At 34.1% G+C, this 22074-nt stretch overlaps 5 protein-coding genes across 6 annotated transcripts; 2 read left to right on the top strand and 3 right to left on the bottom strand.

Annotated features, from left to right (window-relative positions):
- Positions 1-422: 422 nt before the first annotated feature.
- LOC130622104 (uncharacterized) lies at positions 423-2870 on the bottom strand. Its single transcript, XM_057437507.1, has 2 exons — positions 2712-2870; positions 423-2235 (listed from the first exon to the last, which is right to left on the bottom strand). The coding sequence occupies exons 1-2, from the start codon at positions 2758-2760 to the stop codon at positions 704-706; spliced, it is 1581 nt and encodes a 526-aa protein (XP_057293490.1). The 5' UTR covers positions 2761-2870; the 3' UTR covers positions 423-703.
- An 887-nt stretch (positions 2871-3757) lies between these two features.
- LOC130622316 (proton-coupled amino acid transporter 1-like) lies at positions 3758-6831 on the bottom strand. Its single transcript, XM_057437768.1, has 2 exons — positions 6653-6831; positions 3758-5938 (listed from the first exon to the last, which is right to left on the bottom strand). The coding sequence occupies exons 1-2, from the start codon at positions 6687-6689 to the stop codon at positions 4404-4406; spliced, it is 1572 nt and encodes a 523-aa protein (XP_057293751.1). The 5' UTR covers positions 6690-6831; the 3' UTR covers positions 3758-4403.
- A 2616-nt stretch (positions 6832-9447) lies between these two features.
- LOC130622470 (potassium channel subfamily K member 9-like) lies at positions 9448-10693 on the top strand. Its single transcript, XM_057437930.1, has 2 exons — positions 9448-10183; positions 10392-10693. The coding sequence occupies exons 1-2, from the start codon at positions 9841-9843 to the stop codon at positions 10685-10687; spliced, it is 639 nt and encodes a 212-aa protein (XP_057293913.1). The 5' UTR covers positions 9448-9840; the 3' UTR covers positions 10688-10693.
- Positions 10694-12165: 1472 nt separating this feature from the next.
- On the top strand, positions 12166-14814 carry LOC130622469 (two pore potassium channel protein sup-9-like). Its single transcript, XM_057437929.1, has 3 exons — positions 12166-12634; positions 13396-13680; positions 14271-14814. Exons 1-3 carry the CDS (start codon positions 12289-12291, stop codon positions 14717-14719), a joined length of 1080 nt encoding a protein of 359 aa, XP_057293912.1. The 5' UTR covers positions 12166-12288; the 3' UTR covers positions 14720-14814.
- Positions 14815-16246: 1432 nt separating this feature from the next.
- LOC130622376 (probable transcriptional regulatory protein TTE1135) lies at positions 16247-20362 on the bottom strand. 2 transcript variants are annotated; one of them, XM_057437832.1, is made up of 7 exons: positions 19945-20362; positions 19062-19174; positions 18602-18735; positions 17892-17941; positions 17527-17591; positions 17371-17466; positions 16247-16730 (listed from the first exon to the last, which is right to left on the bottom strand). In XM_057437832.1, exons 1-7 carry the CDS (start codon positions 20144-20146, stop codon positions 16473-16475), a joined length of 918 nt encoding a protein of 305 aa, XP_057293815.1. In that variant the 5' UTR covers positions 20147-20362; the 3' UTR covers positions 16247-16472. The 2 variants fall into 2 exon arrangements, with proteins under 2 accessions (XP_057293815.1, XP_057293816.1); XM_057437833.1 differs by having other exon boundaries at positions 17371-17445; positions 19945-20361.
- Between the last annotated feature and the right edge of the window lie 1712 nt (positions 20363-22074).

The following is a 22074-nucleotide window of genomic DNA, read 5'->3' as shown; positions in this document are numbered from 1 at the left end:
GCAGGATGTGAGAGATTAATTGAATAGTGTGGAAAAAATCGGATGACGAGATTTTTAAAAAAATTACATGGTGTATTTTAGCACGATAGCTCTCTCCTTGTAGCAACGCAAGGTATTATTTATGACTTAAAATAAAGTAAATTTGGTTAATAGATACAAACAAAGGTACGAGAAAAGACATTGTTTGTAAGAATTCAAATGAATAAGTTCAATATTAATAGCCGATGCCTGTCCCTGCGCGAAATAGTTGCGACACAGCTATATCCCTCCTGCCCTCTAAACAAGAGTGAACCAAATGTGATGCAGTAGATTAGCTGTTGATGCAGTAGATAAGCTGTAAAATTTTCCACGGGATTGCCCGTTGCCCCCATGCTCTGGGACGAGGTTGGGTTTGTGGATATACAATTGTTTAAAATGTCATCTCACAATCAAGCAGGTCAACACTATTGTTTGTTTATCAGTGAGCTTATACATCTCCTTCTACCGTTTTTTATGTCGGGTAATGCTTACACAGACGTTTAAGCATTTTACTACAAATATATAATATTACTACAAAAAAAAATCATTATTGTGGCAATTTGTTAATATAAATTATAAACATGATGCTATTGTCAATGAAGGAGAAAGATTTGTCTAGTTGCAATAAAATATGTTATACGTCTCAACATCCCTTTTATCATTTTCTGAAAACAATATTATTAACTCACTGGTTGGAAAACATTCCCATCACAGAAAACGTAGCTCCGGTAATGGCGAACAAGCTGGAAATTACAATCAGCATCCAGTGAAACACGATGCTGCATTTCGATAAACGTCTCTTGTGGATTGTCATGTAAAAATAAACAGGCAGAATAATGCTTGTTAATGTTCCACGTATGTTTCCAATGAAGCCAGTCAACATTTCAAAGTTAGGTAAACAAATTGCAACGAATGCAATAAACACAGACAACAGCAGTCTAGATAACACTATCCAGCCCCATTCGCTTTTTTCGCCTTTTTTAAACAACAAAAACTTAGGAAGAACATAAAGATCTAACATCTCAAACACAACAAACATGGAAGTTGGATACTGTGTATACATATACAAACCAATTAAAACATTTATCACGCTGGCGTAAACTCCAAATTGTACCAAGTTTGTCAACAATGAACCTTGCGTTGCTACACCAAATGCTGCAGAACCAGCCACAGCTAAAAATATCTTTAAAATCGTGTTAGAGATAAAAGAAATTACATTTAATTCGGGATAACGCTTCGGTACTTTCATACTAGCTTCTATGGCTGGACCGGCAAGATGCATATTGTAGGTGTTTAATACAACTCCATATCCAACAAAAAAATATTGAACATCAAATTTTCGGTTAATGTTTTCCCATGACCATAGCTTGCTTTGCCAAATCAACAGTAAAAACACAAAACATAAGGCTGTGACGTAAAACAACAATGCTATAAATCCAAACCAAGCAAGAATAGACATCCTTCTAATAAAAAACAAAGGGAACACCAAGCCAACCCAAATTAGCATCCATTGTTGTTTATCAAATGAAATGTACTTGCTAAGCAAATCTATGGAGATCTGAGAGCAAAATACTAAACTGTAAACATCTGTAAACACGCTACTCCCAACCAAAAATTTCATCAACGTTTCTCCTTTCCATTTAATACACGATTTCCCTAAATCAATGTAATTTTCATACACGCGTTTCCGAATCCCATTTTTGGAAGTTTGATATTGACATCGATGGACCAAGTGAGATGTATAGCAGCTCAACGCACCAACGGTGGCAATTAACGGCACGGAAAACAAGCCGCAGTGCGATACGAGCGATGGCAGGACAAATATTGACAAACCAATGATCATTCCAAAAATCGTGAAGAACGATACAACAGTCGGTGTGTATCTATCCAGTGAAATGATTTCACTCAATGAGAATGTTTTTACCAAATAGGCATCATAAGCTGTTGCATATGCTGCTCCACTGAATCCAAAATAGCTACTTGTGGTAAATTTAGCCAATGATTGAGTTTCTGTAAACGCATGCGAGGATCCACGTCCCTCGTTTTTACTACTACCAGATAACACATGCTTGTAACCTCTTAAGGGAGTGGATTCATCAATACGTATGCTTAAGCCTTTTGATTTGGAGTACTGACCACTTGGGTAATCAACAGAATAATTGATTGGTTCGTACGATAAAGCCATACTGAATGACATCCCATCGTGGTCCGAATGATCTGGAAAAAACATATTTTAGTTGCATAAGGTATAGAAGATACTATGAGGTGGCAAATATTAAGTACTAGTAAACTTTTAATTTATTGATTTATTGTGAAAGCATTGCAGCGTGTTTGATACTGAGATACCACCCCTCTTGTTTTTAAAACCTCCTTGGATCAACTTAAATTGTAATATGTTTGATACTATTGTGTAAAAACAAACTTGAAAATAATGAAAAAAGATTGATTAATTGTGTTTGTAGCAAAACTTGTAAATATTTATCAGTAACTGTGCATGTATTGCTCAATTTCTTGGGAAAAGCTGCACTGTTATTCGTGTTATAAATTAAACAGTAGTGGGTCCAAGCATGATTTTGTTTAATTCACATTAGCAGAAACTCGGTCACCATTCAGGTGAGACTGCAGCTTGAAAACAGTGGCTTGGAAACGTTACTATTAAAGAATATACTAAAAATAAAATTTGATATTTTTACCGTCTTTGTCATCTCCTTCGACGAATGTTGTTTCTTCATCAGCCATCATTTTTTCTTGATTGCAGAATATCTTCGTCTTTATATAGAGATTGACTATGATGTTATTTTAGCTAATGACATATCTTGTCAGTCCGGATTTTCACTTAAGCACGTGCATAAGTGTTCTTTTCGCAATGTCACGCAAGACTTCTGACGTAACGTCTGTCCAGTGCATGCATTTGTTTTGTTATTGCTTTTGTTTCAAACACGTGAATAAACATTGCTAATCTGGTTGTAAAATTCAATTAAAAAACCCTCTTTCGATAGAGTAGTTTTTACTTGATACACTTGTTTTTCTTGGATTTTCGGGATTTTAATCAAATCCTAAAAAATTACACCCGACAAATATTTATAAAACTCTTGAAAAAATAACCATAATTCAACCTTTACGCATACGGAATTGTATAAGAATGTCATAGCAAGCACTGTTAAGTTACCACAGAAGATACGGATGTCGTGCAATTAAACTATTTTACGATTAAAAAAAGCTGTATGTATGTAGTTTATTGTCAGTAGTTAATAGTTTTTTGTTTAGTTTCCGTTTGAATTGGTTGAGTGTGGAAAGAGTTTTCATGTCGTTGTCAAGGAATGTAATTGTAAATGTGAAAATTATAAAGGAAACCGTTCTGGAATACAGAGAACACATTTAAAAAATCGATGTCAAGCGCACCCTTGTACAGGAGTTATAGCCTTTTTAATACGGCAAAAAAGAAATTTTGCTTTTCTTGTGGTCTTCTTTGATATCAAAACGACAAAATCCCTGGGAGCAAGAGTGAGGTCCAGTGTCCAGTGCCCAGTTTTAGTTTTTTAAGAAATCCAAAACAAACTTTGAAAAATATGTAAAATATTGCTAAAACTTATACATACAATCACGGACAAAATTAACGGCGAGTGTGTCTTGGATTACCCGAAAGAATGAAACAGTGGCAAGAAGGGAGTCCAAGTATAGTGTAGCAAGTTTTGATAAAATTTTACTATTTCCGAAAATATTATATTTATGGTATATCTTCAACGATTATAGATCAGTTTTTATTTTCAAACCAATTACTTTCCTTAATAAAGTTTCTTTTTATCTCGAACTTCTCCTGGTCTTGAAATGGCGCAAAAGTTCTTTTTGTCACTTCCAAGCGTCTGGCGGGAAAATCTTTTGCAATTTTATTGTTGTGTGGGATAAACAGAACTAAATCTCAAGAATCTTTAGCATTAAAAAAGTGCTTTATTATCCAATAAATTATCGATTTTAAATTCGTTTAACAAAAATAAAAATGTCGTTTTTTTTATGCTACAAGTTTGTTATTACGCAGAATAAGGTTACTATACCTATAACCTATTTTTATAAAAAAAACTTGATTGAAACTAAATATTGGCTTCGATTGATGCACTAATATGATGCACTTTTATCTTCTAAAGTAGATGGCCTAAAACCAAAAGTAAGCAACAGTGGAGCACGTAAAAAAAGGAAGCTTAAGAACACTGAACTTTATCCAAATTTTTTTGCTCCTTATAAAAAAAGCTTGTCAATGTTGAAAAATATACAATATTCACAGGGCTAAAATATGATTTATAACAGGTTTTACTTATCTATATATATAAAGTTTTGTTTTTGTTGTTTAAATAGCTTGTTTAATAATTCGGTAACTGTTATTTCAAGCGTTATGAAAACATACCAATCACAGAAAACGTAGCTCCGGTAATGGCGAACAAACTTGAAATTGCAATCAACATCCAGTGAAACACGATGCTGCATTTTGATAAACGTCTCTTGTGGATTGTCATGTAAAAATAAACAGGCAGAATAATGCTTGTTAATGTTCCACGTATGTTTCCAATGAAGCCAGTCAACAATTCAAAGTTAGGTAAACAAATTGCAACGAATGCAATAAACACAGACAACAGCAGTCTAGATAACACTATCCAGCCCCATTCGCTTTTTTCGCCTTTTTTAAACAACAAAAACTTAGGAAGAACATAAAGATCTAACATCTCGAACACAACAAACATGGAAGTTGGATATTGTGTATACATGTACAAGCCGATTAAAGCATTTATCACGCTGGCGTAAACTCCAAATGGTATTAAATTTGTCAACAACGAGCTTTGAGTGTTGACGCCAAATGCTGCTGCACCTGTTATTGCTAAAAAGATTTTCAGCACTGTATTTGATGCGAACGTTGTTATATTCATTGCAGGAAAGTCTTGTGGCTTCTTCATGCTTGCTTCTATGGCAGGAACTGCAAGCTGCAAATTGTATGTGTTCATTATAATTCCATAACCAACAAAGAAATATTTCACGTCAAATTTCGGATTGATATTTTGCCACGACCATAAATCGTAATGCCAGATAAGTAGTGCAAAGACGAAACACAATCCAGCGACGTAGAGAATTATCGCGATAAAACCAAACCAAGCAAGAAATGACATTTTTCGAATAGAGAACAAAGGGAACACTAATCCAATCCAAATTATCATCCATACTTGTCGATCGAAGTTGATGTATTGACTAAGCAAATCTGTAGAAATTCGCGCGCAAAACACCAAGCTGTAAACATCAGTTAAAACACTGCTCGCGACAAGCAACTTCATCAGCCCTTCCCCGTGCCATTTTATGCACATCTTTCCCAAATCAATATAGTTTTCATAGACTCTTTTTCGGAATCCATTTTTAGAGGTCTGGTATTGACATTTGTGTATTAAATGAGATGTATAACAACTGATAGTAGCGATTGTGATCAATAGTGGGATTATGTACAAGCCGCAATGTGATACAAGCAAAGGGAAAACAAATATCGACAAACCGGTAATCATGGTAAGTGTTGTAAATGTAGAGACCACAGTTGGAGTGTATCTATCCAGTGAAATTATGTCAGCCAATGAAACTGTTTTTGAGACTTCCATATGTCTTTCATGTGCGGTTGCATAAGCCGCTCCACTGAATCCAAAATAGTTACTTGTTGTTAATTTCGAAATGGAGTGAGTAGCGTTGAGTATGGATGCTGTGTATGAAGTCAAACGAGACCTAGTTTCGTTTGGGTGAGCGAGACGTTTACTCCCCAACAGAGGGGCGTTTTCATCAGCAACATTGTAAAAGCTTTTTGATTTCCCAAAACTTTTTCCATATTCCATTGAATAGTTGATCGAGTCATAAGATGACGTCATAGTGAAGGACATTGTCTCTTCATCGGAGTGCTCTAAACAACAAAAATTTGAATCAGTAGATTAAGGTTTCATCGTACGCTTGTTATAATTTAACCATTAAAAACACCCACTTATTTTTTCCTAAATACAAAAATACATAACTTTATGTAAGCATTGTCTTTATAAGAACCATAATTTTAGTTGACCTGGGGCCTATTAACAGTTAAGTAAACAAGAACAATACCGTTCTTGCTAGCCTTTCTCTCTTGTTTACTTAAAAAAAATTATTTAGCGGTTGGAGATCACAAAGGCTTTGCACTTGACCTCTAAAGCCATATGTTCTTATATAATCTGTTCTTATAAAACGTGTAAGTATTATTGTTCTTAATCAAATAGGATGTAGTATACGCTATATGACCCAGCCACGTGTCAAGGCCTGTAACCTTATTTGATATGAGGATGAAACGCATACAGGCCCTGGGATCGAGATTGCTATATGATCGTTAAGGTTTATTAGCGCAAAGCTAATAAATATCATTGCATTTAGAAGTAAACAGTAAATAGAGATATATATTTGCGTTAATTTTCGTTTGCTGTTAATTCTAAAACCACGAATTTAACGCTAGCAACGACATAATAACACGTCATTGACATACCAACACGTCATTTCATGCTTTACTTAAACAGGATTTATTGACAAAACCTGGCTTTTAATTAAAAACAGGCTCAGATACCCATCAACCTCGTCTTCAAAGTGAGGCACATACCTTCATCTACCGTTTTTTCTGTCAAACTTTTCCCCATCTTCAGTGAGTGTTTGTTGTTTTTTCGTTTGTATGTTTTCTTCGTTCAAAATTTATAGCTTCTCGGCTAATGCTTTTATACTTCTGTTTCCACCATATCGCAAGATGTTTCTCACGTGTTTCTTTACGAACCATTGTCTGAGCTCATTTGAATAAACATTGGTCGTTTGGAGTAATTAACAACGAGTTATACAAGTTTAACAAGCTTAATGACTTACGCAATGTTATTATTGTGGTGAATTTAAATCTCGTCAAATAACTGTGAAAGGTGACAAAAAATAAAGCAACAAAGTTTGAATAGAGAACACCCCGGGCGAAATATATGTATGATATCTAGTTAAGAGCGCGCTTAAAAGAGAAGGAAATGGACGCTAGTTAGGTTATGGTATCTAGTTAAAAGCGCGCTTGAAAGAGAAGGAATTAATATATCTATAATAAAAAGTATGGTTAAGTTGCCAATATTTAGCGAAGTTTACAAAAGTTTACTAAAATTTACAAAAGTTTAGGCATTTTTTACATAATCACGTATTTTGGTAGGTAAAAAAACAGGAGTAAACTGAGTATTAATCAAATAAATAGATTTTTGAAGCTATATTCTCTTTTTTTTAGAATTTTTACCAAAATCAAAACAAGCGTCGCACAGAAAGTAGTGTGTATGTCAACAAACATAGTTCGCGTGAACGCGCACGCAAGGGTTACTGCGAATAAGATATATCATAAGTAAAACAGAGTCAATGTGCCGTCGACACGTCGTATTCTCTTACGACACTAAATTATGCTTCACTATTATAACCATAATGGGTTGTTACGATGCAAGGGAGAATGTCAAAGCATGAATTTTCCTCTTTTTTGTAACTTTGAAGGAATCAATCAAAAGTGTTTACTTTTTCAAAGCATTGAGATGTCTTTTACCTTGATATTTAATATACCATTCGACCCTGCGACGCTAGATGTAGTCCTACATGACGCATTTGCTTCCTGTTTGATTTTCCATTGTTTTTATAAAAAGTCAGGTTGAACATATGTCCATTGGCTAACCACGATAAGTAGAAAAAGTTTCGTGCGCAGAAAAATGACTTGTGCATCCCTCTAAATCTCTCTTTAATAATAGCCGTATTTTGTCTGTCTGTCCGCGATAGGCGATTCCCGTGGCGGAAACACGAAATGCGATATATAAAGGACGGGCGACCCCGTGGATTTTTCCACGGGTTAACGGCTAGTCTCTATAATAATAGCCGTCGTCTGTCTGTCTCTGCGCGGACCCCCCGCTGAGTTAGAAAATGATGTTACGGAAACACGAATATCAAATGCGATATAATTTTATCCACTTTGTTGCGACGGGTAAATATAAAGGACGGGCGAACCCGTGGATTTTTCCACGGGTAACGACTAGTCTCTATAATAATAGCCGTCGTCTGTCTGTCTCTGCGTGGACCCCCCGCTGAGTTTGAAAATAATGTTACGGAAACACGAATATCAAATGCGATATATTTTTATCTACTTTGTTGCGACGGGTAAATATAAAGGACGGGCGAACCCGTGGATTTTTCCACGGGCAACGACTAGTCTCTATAATAATAGCCGTCGTCTGTCTGTCACTGCGCGGACCCCCGCTGAGTTAGAAAATGATGTTACGGAAACACGAATATCAAATGCGATATATTTTTATCCACTTTGTTGCGACGGGTAAATATAAAGGACGGGCGAACCCGTGGATTTTTCCACGGGTAACGACTAGTCTATATTATAATGCCCGTATACGTCTGTCTGTCTGTCACGCAAAATGGTAGCTTAGCTGCGCAGGTAACGAGACGCACGCAATGCGGTATAAAAAGGACGGGCGAACCCGTGGATTTTTCCACGGGCTAACGACTAGTATACGTAATAATCACATAATTGAATAGATTATTCATGATCTTCCTAACCAGTGTATTAGGAGGCTGGGATTCACATAAAATATGGAAGAAATAAGCAAAAACTAAGGGGTCATGATAATATGGGTTAAACCGTAATCATCATACAGTCATGAGTAATTATCCTTAGTGCCCAGTCCTATTTCATGAAAATCTAAGATGCAATAACTCGAATATATACAGGATTTTTGACTTGCAAGTTGTTATGTGGTGCTATGTGTAATAGAATTAGCATATATAAAAGGTTTGTATTAGCTATATTTTCCGAGCTAAAGAATGTAGGTATTTTAGAGCTAGGCGGTGAGATGAGCCAGCCCGCATCTATAAAAAAAACACCTTAAATGCTTACCCATTAGTTACATAAGCTCAACACATTTATCCACCTTGCCACATTCATTGAACCACTAAATCATTGGAGAACTCTGTGTCTTTAAAGCTAGTTAGCTATTTTCACTTTCGGCATACTATAAAATTACGGTATAGCTAAAAATCAAAAAAAATAAAGTGTGTAACTAGGTTTTCGAAGTTATGAATGTGCAGGATGATTCAAGTACCGCTTGGTCCTTATAGATAGCCGAAAACTTCTAAATAAAATCTCAATCCAATTTATAACACAACCCCTCTTGATTTTGATGTGGAAATCATTCAAATAATATTAAAATGAAGTTTAATGACCCTGGGAACGAGATTGACATACGTTGTTCTTATTTTGTTGGAGTTTTTTTTTGTAACCTTTTTGTACACTTTAATCTTTTAGACCAAATTGTAAAATTGTTCTGATAAAAAATTATGCACATCATAAACAATATGAAAACATTTGTTTTAAAAATCGTGAAAACCATTCACAGGATAATTTCCTTTAACGTTAATATGGATAATGATAGCCGCCCTGTTAAACTTTTTGTTTCCATGGTGTTTAGAAAATTTCATAAGAACATGCCATCTGTGAGTTGTGACCAACCTAATTCCCATTCTTTTTCGCTTGGTGATATGAAGCTAAGTCAAACTTGCGAAAGAAAGCAAAAAAAGAAGCTCTGGGAACGAGAGTAAAATTAAGGCAGCTATAATGCTTACAAGCTGAATGCATTAATACTGTGTACTCCACAGAGAAAAAACATAATTAATAATCAAAATAGCTACATCGTTTTTCAAAGGGTGTCAAAGAAATTACAAAAACTCACAAGAAAAGATCTCTTTGCAGATGCTGTTACTAGATTTTACACCGCATAAAACAACACCATGAGGGTATGGAAATCTTCAAAACTTTTCTGCCTTCGTTTTACAATCACATTTGCATTTTCAATGACATTCGCTTTGCTGTTTCAATTTGCTGAATCTCCGCATCCCAATGATGTCTACAAAAGCAAAATCGAGCTGGAAACTGCAAAGAATGACGTCATTAAAGCATCATGGGAAAAATTTTGTAAACAACGGAACTTAACATTATCACTGGCGGACTATAAACACCTCTTCGGCGAGTTAAATAATTTAAAGGAGAAATTAAATCGCTTGGAAAGTTTCGGAGCTGGTTGGTCATTTTTAAAGTCTTTTTATTTTACAGTTACGATAATAACAACTATAGGTAATTATTTTAAACAACGTTCAAGTTTAGTGAATTTGTAGCGATTAGCGGTAAATATTTAGGGGACAAAGGGGTAGAGGATGGGGTATTGATCAAGGTTTATTCACTACTTAATATACTGGAATACACTGTAAACAGTCAACAAGAAGACGTGTTATGTTTTTTTTAAAAGATTTTTGAGACAGTTTAAACATGATAAATTTTTCAGGCTATGGCGACATCACACCTAAAACAACTGCAGGCATGTGGCTGGCCATTTCAGCTGGATTTCTCGGCGTTCCCATCATGCTTCTCACGTTAAAAAGTCTCGGAGAATTTATAAATGACGTCATTTTAAAAGTGTTAAAATTGCTTGAAAAAACTTTATTGAAGCGATCGAATGTGAAACATCTTGAAATCAAAATGTTGATCATAACACTCCTCATGATGGTAACGTTACTTCTGATTGGTGCAACACATGAAATGAAGCAAAATGATTGGTCATTGTTGGAAGGTATGACGTAATTTTTTAAAGATTTATAAAATCTACCCAACAAGTAAGCAAGCCTTGTTCCCAGGATACCTTGCCTAAACCTGTCATGTGACAATTTGCCTTTTTAATAGTTTATCAAAAAGGCAAAACGTTCTAAAAACGAGCTGGTACTCAAATAAGAGGGAAGTTTAATTTATTTTTTTATCTTTAATTTTTGCAGACAAACTAGCATATAAGGCTGAAAAATCAACCGGCAACTACGCAGTTTATGTATAAAATTTAGGTATATATGCTTGGTTTATCACAATGTCGACAATTGGATTTGGTGATTTCGTTGTTGCAAAATCGTACATACAGGGGAAAGATTATACAGAGAAACCCTTATTTTATTCAACTGTTTTATTTTTATTCTTGATCTTTGGGTTAGGCGTTGTGGCAAGCGTTATAAATGCGGTTGGGGAATTCTTGGAAACAAATAAATATGTACGCAAATCCATTGAAATGTGTTTCGGTGTTGGCAGGAAGAGACAAACACAGCAACGAAGACATTTAAATAGCGCTAAGAGAATTGAAAAGAGAAGAGAGGAAAGATCTACTGGAAATATTAATGAAGGAGCTTCGGATGATATCGAAACGACGTGAAAATATTGACATTTTATTGTTGTTGTTGCTATTGTCGTTGCCGTTGTTGTAAATGTTGTCGTTGCCGTTGTTGTTGTTATTGCTGTTTGTTGTTGTCGTTGTCGTAATTGTGATTGTCGTCGTTTTAGTTGTAAGGTAGATTAATAAATAAGTGATATTATGACGTTTTGTTATCTACTGTATTTTGCAATCTCGGCTCCTTCCTGATATGTTAGCGAAGTGAAAAGGAAGCCCTGGGAATGGGATTGTCTGGTTTGCATGTTTCCATAAATTTTAATGCTGAATTTAAATATGTTAGTCATTGTTGTTGAAAATGATCAGAAAATTTTAAGCATGTTAACCCGGATCGGAGAATAGAAAGCTTGAGTAAAAACTCATTATTTCTTTTTTGTCCACTGTAAGATATTCTTTGGCATTTTAAATTTAAGACTGTTTCAATAACACTTTTGGTAAAACCTGTAGGTTTCCGATATTCAAAGGTTTCTTTAAAAGTACCTCAACTGTGCCCTCGAATGCTAAGTAGTCTATTTTAACTGAAAAAGAGATGTTTGAACATCTTTTACACTATGTATGTCAAAACGTGTTTATAACTTCTTTCTTTTATATTGTACTTTAAACAAGCCCCTCTCTTTTTTTTTTCTTCCTTCCCCGTACTTCCCCCGCTCCTTTTCTTACTGCGCCCAGTCAAAAATTCAAAAGCTATAATTAACACTTTGGCGCTTCATACACATTACGTCATTTCCTCTTTCCATATATATTGCGTACGACATAAATAGTGTTTAAACTTTGAATTATCAAAATACTTCAATAATATCAATCCTCACATGGATAAAGTTTAAAATAACAATTGAGCAAAATCTAATAACAACTAATAGGAACTATAATTTAAAGTTAATGGTTACAAAAATGGTGTTTTAATGAGACATAATTGCGTGAAGAGACTTATAGTGAAAACGAAAAATAAACTTATATATACAGCGAACGCTAAACTATGAAATCTATTAAAAAATTATTAATAGTATTTCTACAAAGACTGGCTATCGTGATCGTTTTAATTTTCTTTTTCTCGTTGCTCTTCCAATTTTTTGAATCTCCGCATCCCGCGAACGAATATAAAAACGAAGAAGAAAAAGTGGAGGATAGAAATAAAATCATTTCAAGAAGCTGGAAAAACTTGAGCAAAAAATACAGTTTAAATGTTAGTTTGAGTGAGTATATGTTTTTGATGCAAGATTTGGAAGATTTGTCATCAGAAGTGAAGAACGCGAGGCTTCAGAAGACACCGTGGAGTTTTATGAAGTGCTTATATCTGACGTTTACTATTGTTACAACCATCGGTAAGAAAAAGATCACTTTCAGTAAACCTCCTTGCTTTCAGCATTTTTAACAACATGGTCATCTTTAAATTTTCGCCATAGAAGAATTTTGTGAATAATCATTTCAATATGGTTTTCGCGAAAATTAATTTTCGCGCTAGACATAGATTTGCTAATTATTATCAACCTCGTCCCCAGGAGTTCTTGTTTTTTCACATTGAGGCTGGCAGCGAAGAAAACATAGCCGTTAAGTAAGCGCTGCTTTGACATCAGGCAACAAACCCTTGGGACGAGAATGTAATTATTACATTTTTAAGGAGTATTTGAAATAGCAGGTACAGTTAAAATAAAATCAAAAACAAAAAACGACATTTTGAATTGAAAAGAGTTCGTTAACAATAATTACAACAATAAGGATGAAAGTGATGTAAGGGATTTTTTATTCATTGTCATACAAGAAATTTCAGAATAAATCAAAATTTACGAGAATTAATTTTTGTGAATAGCATATTGTAATATATTTTGAGGAAAACAAGTTCGCGCTTAAGCCTTTTCAAAAATTTTCACGAAAATTTAATAATACTTAGACTTAAATATTACGTCAATGGCTTGTAATGCAACCTTGTCTCGGACAATAATTTCTTTTCTTTTTTATCGCGACGGAAAAACTCATGGAGATGAGGTTGACAGTGAGTGCTTTTCGAATGCGTGCTAACCTTCATACCGTGTAGAGAAATAAATCCGGAACCTCATTTGGTAAATTTCATCTGTTCTTTTTACAGGTTATGGCGATGTTACTCCACGCACTGCAACTGGGATGTGGTTAACTATTATTGCAGGATTCATGGGAATCCCAATTATGGTGGTAACTTTGAAAATCCAGGGCGAACTGATCAATTGCTTCATACATTTTGTGATCAAGTTTGTGGAACGCAAGATAATGAAACGTTCTAGCGTCCAACATTTGGAAGGAAAAACTTTAATAATAACTTTCGTAATGGTGTGGTCGTTGTTGTTGAGTTGTGCGGCCATGGAAAGGAAATATCACAACTGGACTATGCTTGAAGGTAGCGCATGTATTTCATTATTAACTGTATCACTATACGCTTGCTCGTCCCTATCTAACGTATTCTCCGCCGTCAGAGTTTTTTGGGGATAAACCTCGAGGCGTATCTGTAAGAGTTCGGAGGTCCTGAATTTTTTTAAAGCATTTTTTAAAAGCAACTCAATTTTTAAAATATTTTCGAAATTGAGTTGCTTAGTAGCTAAAACCTCTTTGCTTATATACCATTCCGCTGCCAATTTCGACAATAATGATTTAAACCCAAAATGCTTTAGCCTGACTCTTTTTGTACAATTAATATTAGTTGGATTAAAATTTCAGTTTATCAGTTTCAAGAAAATCCTGTATTGAAAATAATATTTGTTATGAAGATAAAAAGTTGTTTATCAAGTGGTTGCCATTCTTGTGCCAGTCATATTCCCAGTGAAATGCTCATGCAAAAAATACTTTCTCTTTATGCCTGTTATTAACACCATAAAGTATACAAAAAGCCAATAAGCTTTTACTATTTTCCGACACAATTAATATCCACTTGTTGTTCTATTTCAAATATGTAAGGATACCTCGCCTAATCGCGACTTATTTTCAATACAGGTATATACGCTTGGTTCATCTCGATTTCGACGATAGGTTTTGGAGATTATGTGGTCCGTCTGCATACAAGAAATCAAAACAATGAAGATTCCCTGGTCAGTTTAGTTATAACATTTCTGCTGATATCCTTCGGTCTTGGTATAATTTCCAGTGTGATCAATGCTTTTGGGGATTTTTTGGTGAGAAACAGACAAGTAAGAAATATCTTGACAATTTGTTTTGGTTTCGGCGCCGTACGATTAACTCCAAGTCGGCCTAATGATGCTAGTTCAAACGCAAACGTGCGCTATAGACGCAGTGGTTTCTCTGCCGTGAAGAGAACCAGCCAGTCTAATTTACAGACCAGATTGGAGAATGTGATCAGCATCACGGAGGTGTTTAAATATAAAGACACGACAGCTATCGAAAGACGAGGTTATTTGGTCAGTGACACAGATGGGGAAACGTGAATCCTAATTTCAGTGGATATATTTTAGTAATTTTAAGAAATATGAAAAAAATTTGTAATTTTTTCTGTAAAAGAAAATTTCGCAGGGTAGAAAAACAGTTTTTTAAGTAGCTAAATGAAAAATTCGATTCGGTTCCACTTTTACTCGACGGGTAGTCAAGGAAATAAATTCCCTGAAAGTGTTCCTTAAACGACGGCCCGGTTAAGAGCAAAACCCTTTCCCAGTGAACTAATAATCAGTTTCTTAAAACTTAAGCTGCGATTTGTGGTTAAGGACAAGACCTAGATGTTTCCTTTTTTCTGACAGCCTTAGTCCTTAAGACTTTTAAAACGGTCCAATTTTTTCCCCAGAATCTTTGGGATAAATCTTGAATGTAGTTTTAGGGTTTTAATCTCAAAGGTAGGGGATAAAAATGATTTACGGCGCCTCCATTAGAATACCTAATGCTAAGTATTTATAAAGGATTTTCCTTTACCCCTGTCATGGAAGTAGGAATAGCTTCCTAATACCTCCATGTTCCCGTGGAAAGCTGTTATTTTATTTTCTGCTTTTGTTTTTATTGACTTTTATTGGCCTTTTTTTGGTCTAGCAGCGCCCGCGGGCCATAAATCTGGAACTAATTTTGTTTAGGTGATAAAACATGGTGTACTCATAAAAAGTCTAAATAGAAACTGATTTCATGTAAATATTATTGTGACGTCATTGGAATCAGAAATGACGTCATACATGCCTAAAACAGTCATTTTCCTTATTTTGAAATTCTCAAGCATTACTGCAACGGCCTTCTTGGTAGAAATATTCACTGAATAAACAAAGAAAAATAAATTTTAATGACGTTATTACGCGATTAAAAATGACTTCATTTTTGTTTTTTTTCAGAAGTATTGATATTCATGTAATTAAACTTGGTTTATGTTGAGAATATGCTATTTATAGATAGAAAAAAATTACGTCATTGGTATCATAAATGACATCATTTCGCTGGATCGGTATTTTCTTTAAATCTATAATCTATGTTTTATCCCTAGAACCCATATATGTCCTTAGCAACACCTTAGTAACCACCTGGTAACGGACATACATAAATAATCTTACAGCATTACATCTTATAGCAGCCGTACATCCATGTCAGCAGTTTCAAAATTTCCAAAAAATTACCCCTCTGGGAGTAAAAAGTTTTTTGAGAAAAGCAACAAAATTTTAGCACTCAATTTCATGCCGAACAAAAGTTATAGCAAGTCAAAGAGGCAACAGCACTTTATCTCCATTTTATATTCACGCGTTTGCTTCTCAGTTATGCTATGGCGCCAATCGAAAAAAAACTTCTTTTCCATCCTGTTTGTCGTTGTATTAAATTTACATTTTAAAACAAGGGGGACTCAGATATTTTTGCTGTCTTAATTCCACTTTTATAGAAACCAAAATAATACGTTGTTTTCTAAAAATCCATCTTTAAGTCGCCCCCTATAAACAAGCGCGTATTTGGTAACAACGCGTATCAGGCGTCTTACAGGAATTAAGTAGGTATGACAAAAAAAACTAACGAATCTATTTTTTACAAAATTTACAATTGCAATGAATTCTCTCTCCCTGTCTCGAAGTCGCAGGGAACCATTGTTCGAGATAGGATTCAGAGAAAATCCGGCAACCCAAATATTTTGTTTTTGAGATATGGAAATATTCGATATAAAGAGAGTTAGTCCATCGTATTGGCTTATAAAAATGACTAACAATTTCATCACAACCATATACATCACGTGAACTCTTCGTAATGGTTAGTCAATTTGATTGTACTACTTGGATAACCAATCACATTGTCGTACACATTCAAAACATCCGGGTGTTCATTGATTGTATTTATTAATTTATCTGTCTTGTGCATGAGTTCGTCGGGCAGACCAATCAGTGTTTTAGCAAGATATTGTACATCAGCTGATTGGATGATCAAGTTGCTGTATTCACTTTGAAGTTGCTTCTGTAGACGAATTACTTCCATTGGTTCACATATGAACTAAAAAAGATTGAATCTCAAAAATTGGATTGAAAGGAGATATTTTACTCAGACGTGACTTTATGAACAAGCCATACGTGTTACTCATTGGTATGTGGCCACCGACTCAAAACAAAATTTGATTGTTTGTTATGCTTTCCTGTACACTAGGGGTCAAAATGTAGGAGAAAACACTAAAGACCGTGTAAAACCATGCTTTCCTGTACACTAGGGGTCAAAATGTAGGAGAAAACACTAAAGACCGTGTAAAACCATTTTATATTTCAGGAGACCAAATTGGAGAAGAAAATGGACAGCTTTCCTATTTCTACCAGTTCACCAATTCCTACCAAACTATATTTTAAAAGAAAAATAAATCTTAGGATAAACAATTTCTCAGACCCAATCACGGTGGATCCTTTTAATTCACGAAAATCTGGGCCCATCACTTTTAAAGTGTCGACGGCACCTACCACGAATGTTTAGGACTTATTATTAGAAAATACCGGTGTGCTTTAAAACATTTTGGTGTTGGCATAAACACACAACCTTTTTGCTGTATATCAGTTAAAAGGATCATGGCGACAAAAAATTGTTTTTATTTGATAATTTCCACCATAGATCAAAGTCTTTAAAACATTTAACAAAATCCAACCAATACCTGAAAAACTTTTCTACCATCATTGTCAGCAAATAACACATTCTCTGCTTCTATCATAATTGCAATTTCCTCAGCCTTAAAAACATTTTTTAAACTCTAAAAAAACTTTTTAAAAAATGAACTAAACGATTTTTTTAAGAATCCAAGTATATATACCATTTCTTTTATAACTCCCTCTGTTTCAGATTTCGACAATGAATCACCATCAACTGCTACCACACCTAAAAAAGACAAAATCATGAATACAAAAATTTCTTCCTTTATTACACCTGCGCATATAATAACCGTTCTACTCAAGGAATTTCAGGACTAACAGGCATTTCTTGTGTAAAACAGAACGACGCGATGGTTGTTTCGGAACATCGGTCATATATTTTAACCCACCACAAACACCATTTCACTTTTGATTTCACAAAAGAAAGAAGCAGCACTTAGAATAGAAAATGTGTCGGTACTAGTATCTAAATAGACAAATAAAAACTTAAGTGTCAAAATTTTTTTAACATTAATACGATAGATACCTTTATGTTCAAACATAAACAAAACAGATCCATCCTCAATATATGTGACTCTAAAATATATAAATTAAGTAACTTTTACACTTTCTGGGGAAAGTATTGTTACTCAGTGCAAAAAAAAAAATCAAGCAAAACAACAAATCTTACGAAAAAGTGCATAGAAAACACTATAATAATTTTATTCAACTTTACACCAGCCTAAACTCCTATTTTTTAGAGCATTTAAAGTTCTTGTTACTTTTTTTATACAAAATCAAAATGCAGAGTAGAGTGAAGAAAAAAGGGAAATTAACATATATCTATATTAATAACATAAAATAGTAATTTTAAATCATTAAGAGAATTAGTGATACTTGATTTCTAAAAAAATACTAATCTGGTAAAAATGTGCACCTGATCTTGATATGTAATAAGGAAATGTCAAAAAAAAGAATATCCATAGATAATTGTGCTAGAAATTTCCTATGGAAAGTTGTTTACTTAAAATAAGTGCAAACACAACATCTTACTACAAGGCAGTGTTAACTTTCTCAAGGTTTTCAAGGTCTAGCAGACAACCTGAAACGCATTTGCAAGAAACTTTATCAAGATTTCATTGAATTGGGTGGAACATCTTGTGGTTGACAATATAAAGTGGAGTTCACAAGTTGATCCATAACAAAAACATCATTTTAAGACAAGAAAGCCTTCCAGGTTTGACTTTGATCACTTACTCATTCTTTTTAAGAATGCCTTTAATTTCGTGTTTTGACCTTGCTGCATTTGGTGTAAGGACATCCAACAACAATCCACATTTTCCTGGACCACGTGCTTGCAGGAGAAGCTTACTTCTTTTCTCAGTTGAATTCTACAAATAACTAAAACCATTTTTAAAACGAAGATCGTTTAATAAAAATAAATTGTTACTTAATAAATGAACAGAAATTTCATAATTAAAAATTCTTAGCCTCCTTCTATTTAAAAAGATAAAGCCAAAAATGTAACTATTATGTGAAGTTTTCAAAACACGCATATAACATAGCATAGTATAAAAAAACATATTTAAAAAGTTCGAAAACTAAGCCCAAGTTATTCTTAAAAAAATTTATTTAAATTAACGTCAAGTAATTCAGAACTCAAGTAAGGCTTCTCATTAAATATTAAAAAAGTCACTCTCGTAAAAATATAACCTACCCTTAACGCATTCTTAATTGAAGTTTCAATTTTATCTTTGGGCATGCTTATTGACTTTGCCTTTAAAATTAATCCATCTAGCTTAGAATTATGAGAAGGGTCTGCACCATTTTCTAGAAATATTAAAGGATGGTGAAAAGACAAACAATTATATATATGCATATTTTACGTTAGCCAAACTGGCTTCAAGATTTGGCAGTTGAGTACTGTCAAACTGTGAATTTTTCAAAATAAATATACTGAAGCTTTTTATGATCTTGTTTTGACAAAACTTTCAATAAGGGATTGGTAATAAAATATGGAGATACAAGGTCTACAATGGAAAAAAACATCAATTTGGTGCATTATGCACCTTGAGCAATGGCAACTATTCCTCATGCACAATCTTCGAATATCGACATTTAGGAAACAAATATTAAGAGTCAATAACTAAAGTATTTTAAATTACGAGAAGTCAGCCTTTCCTGTTTGGGTCTCACAAGTTACATAAGTAACAACTGTGTTTGATTTCCCCACATCATTTCGAGAAAAAATTGCTTATTAAACTCTATTTTCTGCATTAAATATAAAAAATAATTATTTGAAACCTGGATACCTGAAAACCTACAAAAGGTTATTATGGTTGTAATTTATATCCTCCTTAACGAAATATTTCTGTCTGAGCAAGCTGAAACATGTTTTGAAAATTTTAATAGTTCATACTAAAGAAGTGCACGTGAATATATTTTACACCTTTTAAGCCATTTGATTGGTAAGCTAAAATAATACATTATACATAGCAAAGTTGTTACAAAACCATTATATATCTTTAAGATGGTATAATCTTTAGCATTCAACCGAATTGAAGAAACAAAACAAACAACACGTAATGTTTTAATCTTACCTTTTACAGCTTGTATGATTTCCAATGACATTTTACCAAACACTTTAGCTCGAGCATTATCAATAATCATCTTTTTAAATTTGATATTGGACCACTTAGAATGGCCAGCATGCCTAGCTTGCAAAACATTTAACTCTGGAAATTTTCCAGTCAGCAATGCAAAGCATGGCAATTGTAATCTGAAACGGTGTATATTCATCATTGTGTGTGATGTATTTGCAATATACCAAGCAGCTACTAGTATAGTCTGTTTATTTAGTAAAAATATTACGTTTTATAGTCGTAAGCTTATTCCTTTCCATATTTGCATCAGTTACACTGCATGGGCATGCAATTGTAATTTCTTTTAAAAGTAGGTAATATATGATAAAAATATTTTATAACAAAAATTTTTAGGTGTCTAAATAAGGAAAAAAACAGAAAATGCATGGTTGTTGTACAATAAACTTGCACATATACTATCATTAGTAAAATATTTAACAGAGATTGTGTTTCCACATTTGAAATAAGTAGGTCAATTTTATAAGGTTTAATCATTTTGTTCCGTAAACAACCCCCTAGGGGGGGGCTTTAATCAACACATATGCAGTAAAAAATAAGGTCCCCACCACATATAGTTAGGTCCCCCATAGTTTTACACAATGACTTATAACCTGAATGCCACATTGATTTCTATTTTTCTGTTTCCTCCTCTCCCTGCCATTAATAAGTACGGTCTATCCATTTAAAAAATACAACCCTACTCATATTTTGAGTATAGACCCCCATATTTTAAAAATTCTGTCCTATATATACCTAATATTTTAAAAATACAGTCCTACCCACATTTTATTAGTAGATTAGTGGTTATAGCTTTTGTACTCTGTGCGGGAGCCCAGGGTTCAAATCCTCTTGACAGCGATTCAACACGGGCGAGTGAATGTTAGCCTCGGGTTAACCCAAGCCATGTGGGGGAAATTGGGGCTGTTGGAAGTTGCCAGGAGTTGTCTAGTAGAGCGCTGGCCCTAATTGGGTCGGCGTAGCTCAAAATGAGCATTAAATACTCTATAGGTCTCTCCATCTAATGGCCCCTCCTGAAAATAATAGACAGGGTATATCCCTCGATATTTGTAAGGTTGTTCCCCACATTTAAAAAAAATATGGCCCCAGCCCACATATCAAAATAAGACATTGACAAGACAAGTAAATTTAAAGTCAATGATCTTATATAATAAAGTTAACAAAGTTTAAGCCTTTGTTTTAAATATGGTAGATCAGTTTATGCCCTTTTGTGTTTATTTATATCACTCTTTCTGTATTTGTATCTGAAACGTTTATTTGGTATGCATTCACCAGTCTTTCACCTCTTTCGTTTTTAAAGAGAACATTGCAGCCTGCAAACTTCTGTACTCTTCTGTTGTTATTTCCTTTCAAAAAAAATTATTTAATGTTAGTTGTTTAGATACAAGCAAAATAATAAACTTATAGATAGATGTGCATATTATATACGACTAGCCTTATAAATATCAAGGGATATAGGCTGTATATTATTTCCAGGAGCAGTATTTCCAAAATGAGCAGTATTTATGCTCATTTCGAACTATGCAGACCCAATTAGGGTCCATACTCCACCAGACAACTCCATCAAAATCCAATGACCAACACAGTGTGCCATCTCCCCAATTCTCCTGACATGGCCTGGGTTACCCCGGGGTAATGGTAACATACCCTCGCCCATATTAAATCGCCACTAAGGGGAATTGCACCCTGTTCCAAAAAGTTGAGAGTTATAACCACTAAGCTCCATGGCTCCACAAAACGGCTAAACTATAGAAATAAAAAATTAAGACTCTAAAACTCTGGAACGCACTAATAAAAAAAATATAGCAGCAGCAACGCAACTACGCAAAGCTCACTATTTCTAGATTAAAACACAGTTGAAAAGTTAAACTAAAGTAAAATATCAACAAAAATAACAAGTTGGTTTGTTACACTAAACCTTTCGCAATATAACAACTTCGCTTTCATGATGCTATAGTTTAGCCTCATAGTGTTACATTTGTAATGACAATTTTTTTTTCGTTTTTTAAATAGTTTCCTTATTCATTTAATATCTTTAGTTATTAGAAAACATTTATATGTTTTTTTAAA

Source organism: Hydractinia symbiolongicarpus, chromosome 12 (genome assembly GCF_029227915.1).
Source record: "Hydractinia symbiolongicarpus strain clone_291-10 chromosome 12, HSymV2.1, whole genome shotgun sequence".
NCBI classification, from domain to species: Eukaryota; Metazoa; Cnidaria; class Hydrozoa; order Anthoathecata; family Hydractiniidae; genus Hydractinia; species Hydractinia symbiolongicarpus.
This window is presented reverse-complemented; position numbering and strand designations above follow the sequence as displayed.